Raw genomic sequence first — 5,541 nt, 5'->3', positions numbered from 1 at the left:
GACTTCTCTGAACCATCTCAAGAATGTTCTCTCGTGTGTTTCTCATTTGTACATCCTCCCTTTCAGAGTGCACAGAAACACTCGGAAGAGAACCAGTATCACGCAATGTCTGGTGAATTCGCGTAAATACACGTCGTGATGGAATCCTTCAATTGGGAAAATGCCTTTGGTATTCTTCAACAGCAGCACTTACATTGCCACCGCAAAATCCATACACAAAATGCATATCACAATATTCCACGTGTGAAAACACAAAAGGCATTTCATCAACTCCACACAACTAATTTACCAACCATTCACGACGCTGCCGCAACGTACTCTGTAGGTAGCACATGAGCCACATGAGCTTACGGCTAGTGTGAATCACCACACTCAAGGACAGACATAGATAAGACGTCTCAGCTGACAGGACCCACCAGAAGATCACACTTTTCTCGGGCCATTATCTCCATAACCGTTCAACTTTGGATATAGGTGTTTTGGGTTATATCGGCATACTTTAACATAAGGAACACCCTCCCAAAGTTTGGGACATTCCTCCTGGGACACCCTGTATACAGGGTGTCCCAGGAGGAATGGACCAATGAGTTGTAATTTTGTAAAATGTTGCTGCCTTAAACTTGTGACCAATGAGGAAAACTACTGTCAGCAGAATTTCATCTGACACCTTAGTTTCAATCTTGCCCTAGGATAAAGTTTTGCTGCTTGGCTTGGCCTGATGTCTTTGTTAGGTGTCAGTAGGGCCCAAGCGGTTAGTCGCTGGCTTCCCACCATAGCGGCCTGGGTTTGATCCCAGGTCTGGTCAAATGGTATTTGGAGTGAACAAAGTGGCACTGGGGAAGTTTTCTCCAAGTACAAGGTGGTTCAAATATGACCGGGACTGAATTTTTTTTTAAACCAAAATTGCCAAACACTTACTTGCACATGTCGGTCTTCAATGTACTCCCCTTTGGCATCAACGCATTTTTTCCAACGTTCTGGAAGCATCCTGATACCCTTTTGAAAAAAGTTTTGTGGTTGGCGGAGTATCCACTCCCGAACATTCTGGATGACGGCATTGTCCACAAACCACATGCCTTGCAAGTCTGATTTGAGCCTTCCGAACAGGTAGAAATCACTTGGTGCCAAATCAGGACTCTACAGCGGATGTGTTTCCATTGTTGTTTTGGCCGTATGGGGGCATACATTGTCTTGAAGGATGGCTACTCGCTTGGATCGGATCTTTTCCTTCACGTCTGTTGCCAGGAGGTCTGAGTAATAAGTTGCATTGACTGTTCTGGCATCTGTCAGAAAGTCTACATGGATAACCCCCTGCCAGTCCCAGAAGAACGTTGCCATCAATTTTCCTGCCGAACGGCTCTGCGCTCTCTTGGGTTTGGGAGAACCGGTATGCCGCCACTCGCATGATGATTGCTGGGACTCGGGAATGAAGTAGTGCACCCATGTTTCATCGGTGGTCAGTATAGACTTCAAAAATGCATCACCTTCGACTTCAAACTGCTGTGGGAGACGACTGGCAACTTGCATGCGCACCATTTTGTTCACATCCGTCAAAGTGCGTGGTACCCACCATGCATTCACCTTGTGATAGTACAGGTGGTATTTCATGATGTCTTCTACACTACCAACACTGATGGACAGCATTGCTCCAAGTTCCTTGATAGTGATGCGCCTGTTCTCACGAATAAGTGCGTCTGCATGATCAGTGTTTGGCTTGGTGACGGATGTTCGTGGCCGATGATCATGCGGTTCATTCTCCATGTGTTCTCTGCCCTCTCTGAAGCACTTAACCACTCAAACACACAGGTCTGTGAGAGACACTCTTCCCCATACTGTTGTTGGAGTCTGTGGTGAATTTCAATGGACGGGACATTTTCTCCGAGGAATTTGATCACAATGCGTTGTTCCATGCTCAGCGGTAGCTTCTGTTCACTCATCACTCTAGCAATTTCCAGACAGGACTGAACAGGTTCTAACACTAACAGGAGGGAGGGTGGAGGTTGTGGCTTCACTCTCTCAAGGTCGCACAGCTGCTGCGCAGTGCGGCTTGTTTACAAAAAAATCAGTCCCGGCCATATTTGAACCACCTAGTACTTAGGTTTCCCCTGCCAATCTTCATTCCATCAATTGCTCCACAATCACCCTCACCTGTCATCTGGGGCTGGTACAATAGGCCAGAAGTGGCGGCAGTACAAGGGACTTAGTCCCACCCCACTAGCAATAAAAAAATATACTGTGTTTCAACTAAGTGTCTTCATGTTCTCAGTCATGTTACTCCATTTCCTCTCAGACTGAAGAACAGAATGGCCCAAAAGTTAGTTAACCTGAAACATTCTCTCGTGTTAGTGGGAACATTCAGATTTAAACCTTCCAGCCAATTTGCAGCATTGCGAGTTGTGCATTGAACATGAAGGATCTCGTTTTGAACATTTTTTTTTAATTAAGTAAGCAATAAAGAAATTTCTAGTATAATTTAGTGTACATTTTAGTAACCAGTTAACTGACTTTAGCCACTCTATATAAACAGCAATTTTTAATCCCAAGTATGATGATGCAGTGTGATGGAAATTTTGTTTTCTTGAGTGGAATGTTTGGATACTACTGAATTTAGTATTGTAGGGTCCACTGTGGCGTCAGGTACGAGGCCTTGGCCTTTCGTATGGTTACAGCATAGTACCTCGGCCACACGAAGGGTTACTCTACCTGTCCTTCTACCGAGCAACAAACTGTGTATTGGCATACAAAGAAACTAAGAATATAGTGGTGAGTAGTAAGAAAGTCAGACAATGAAATCTCAATTTGATGTTGCAGAATAGTAGAGAATAATATTTTTACCCATGTGTATTATTTCAGAATGCTCAAGTGACTGCTGGAGCAAAATGGGACCAAAATTTGTTTGAATCTGCAAAGAGTTCTCTTATTTTTGAGATCATTGAGCGTGAAAAGAGCGTAGGTGACATTGTGACACAGTCCCTTCTGTCATACTTCAAAAGGGTTGATCATGATTACAACAGGTAAATAAAAAAGGGCGAGAGAATTCAAGTTTGTGATCATTAATATTGGCATGACAAAATATAGAGTAAATTGTTTATCCTGTGAACCTTCTACTTTTGGGGGGTATGCAGTAGCATAGTTGGTTGAGGGCCTATGCTACAAGCCGGAAGGTCGTGGGTTCAAGTCCCGATGAGGTCATTGGATTTTTTTCAGTTGACATAATCCTTCCAGCCTCTCTAGGCCCTGGGGTTGACTCAGCCTCTAACAGAAATGAGTACCAGGAATTAATTAAATAATTTTCCTGGTGACTGAAGCGCGGCTGCCATCTTTGAGCCGATTGTCTAGATAATTTGGGAGCCTCAATGTCTCACAACCCTATGGGCCTTCAAGGGCTCATACAGGGATAGCTTTACTTTATTTACCCTTCTACTCTCAAAAATGATTCTGCAGTTCTGTATGTTATGTGGGTTTTGTGATCCATATAAAGAGGTCTTATTGCGGAAGATTGCTGATTCATATCACACATTTTTCCTTAACAGACAGCTGGTACAGCTGATCTCTCAAGTTACAGCAGATGATCTGAATCAAGTGGGCCCTAAATATGTGGCACCACTTTTCAACCCTGAGACATCAAGGACAAGCATTGTGTGCCATCCTTCAAAAATTGAAGAAATTGCAGCTGGGTTTAAAGAGTAAGTTATTTTCTTTTGATAGAATTTTGTATAGGTTGTATGATTATATGTTATTCTGCTATTATGAACCACTTATTAAAAGTGAAGTAAATTAATGACAAGGACAAATTAAGGACACATATCATTAATCAGAAGGTGTACTGAAAATGGGCACTTAATATTGTCACATGTCCGGAGTTCTGTGAAAAATAATTAATCGGCTACTGATCTGGGGAAGTGATTTATTGGAGAATTATGCCAGGCGGAACTACAGACAATTATCACACATGATAATTATAACACTTTATAACTATGAACAATGATCTCACACTAATATTCACTCTGCTGTGCCATGTGAAGACTTCTTGTCAGTTTCTGCTCTTGTCTCTCTCTGTTCTCATCTCCAATGTGGTCTGGTCATATCTGCTCCAGTCTGTTCTGATTTTCTCTGGTTACATCTGGTGTAATCTCCCTGAGGTAAGTTCTTGGCATGCTGAATAGCAGACACCGCCCCTTAGGGTTCCTATTTTGCGTTATCCAATGCAGCAGTCTCCAGCATATTGGTTGCTGCAGGAACTTTACTTGTCTGGTTTTTCACTTGCATGGTAACGTCTCTTATGTATGCATTGTTGCTTCAACCTGTTTCATTGTCACCCGAACAACGCTTTGGAACCGTGGATACCTAGCTGTTGCCTAACACTGGGTGCCCCTTTTTATTCAGGTATTCTGGCTTTTAGGCGGAACGCCACGATATTTTGGAACAAAAATATGTTTAGGAAGTGTGTTTAATAATTTTATTGACTCTGAAAAATTGTATAAAGTTTCATTTGTAGGATTTACGCTTACACCTTTCACTTGTCATGTGGAGTGTTCAGATTTCATCACTGTCAAAATGAAGTTATGAGAATAATTTAAATGTGTCCAATTGACTATATGAGCCAATGGAACATACAGACTTATAACTGAATTGTTTATCTTTCTCTAAAACTTCGTCTAATGTATAGAGGGGATAGATGGGGCAGAGGAGAGAGAATTTTACTGTGGGTATTGAATTTTGCAATTTTCCATCCTTTTCATCTTTTGCCTTTACTTCCTTACATCTTAATTTTATCTTCGAACTTGCTAATATGATTATAAAGTAGAATATTGTAAGCTTATTTTCTGTTTCAGTCAAAAAATTTGATTTGTATGATGATTGTATACATTACACAATATTCTTAACCTGTATTTATAATATTACCTTTTCTTCCCATAGGATGGGCCATAACTTGGAATTGTACCAGACCCTGGAGGAGAGTTTCCTGAGTAACTGGTAATTCTGTCAAGTGATGTCAGAATTACGTTATGTACAGAGACATCTCAGATCAATTAACAATACTGTTGAGTTGTCAGCTGCCAGTCTTATGCTTAATGTTAAGTGATAGGACACTCATTTTTTTACTGTTATTATTATATCGTATTCTTCCACGACTTTTGTATCAGAATTGTAATTTTTATTTGAATACAATTCATTATTACTTGCATTGAAATGTAACAGTATGTCAGTAACAATTTATTATGTAAGTCAAACTGTAATGATCATAAAGTTATGTTTCCATGTTGTGAGTTATATACGACATAGAGGCATGAGCATTTCACCTTACGTGCATCATTATCATCACTGCCACTGCTATCATCATCACCGTCATCAATTAAAATTGTTTCTGTTACTACCTCATCTCGAGGCCACTGTTAGGCCCATGTTCTCTTGGGTTCTACATCAAAGAAACTATTGGAATCATGTGTTAAATGATGTTTTCAGTTGTCTCCATAACAGTGTGTTCAGTTACTGAATATTAATTATGTTTGTCTAGCAAATTGCCTCCTTCAGCTACCC

The 5,541-nt window shown here is 40.9% G+C and overlaps 1 protein-coding gene across 1 annotated transcript in view; it reads left to right on the top strand.

Moving 5' to 3' along the window:
* LOC111864438 (uncharacterized protein C05D11.1) overlaps positions 1–5,302 on the top strand; it is a 34,697-nt gene extending 29,395 nt beyond the window's left edge. The window contains exons 15-18 of the mRNA XM_023851674.2: positions 2,620–2,763; positions 2,854–3,014; positions 3,534–3,686; positions 4,921–5,302. Coding sequence (XP_023707442.1) covers positions 2,620–2,763; positions 2,854–3,014; positions 3,534–3,686; positions 4,921–4,981 — 519 coding nt within the window. The 3' untranslated portion in view covers positions 4,982–5,302. The remainder of the gene's footprint in view (positions 1–2,619; positions 2,764–2,853; positions 3,015–3,533; positions 3,687–4,920) is intronic.
* The last annotated feature ends 239 nt before the right edge of the window (positions 5,303–5,541 follow it).

Source organism: Cryptotermes secundus, unplaced genomic scaffold (genome assembly GCF_002891405.2).
Source record: "Cryptotermes secundus unplaced genomic scaffold, Csec_1.0 scaffold609, whole genome shotgun sequence".
NCBI classification, from domain to species: domain Eukaryota; kingdom Metazoa; phylum Arthropoda; class Insecta; order Blattodea; family Kalotermitidae; genus Cryptotermes; species Cryptotermes secundus.
This window is presented reverse-complemented; position numbering and strand designations above follow the sequence as displayed.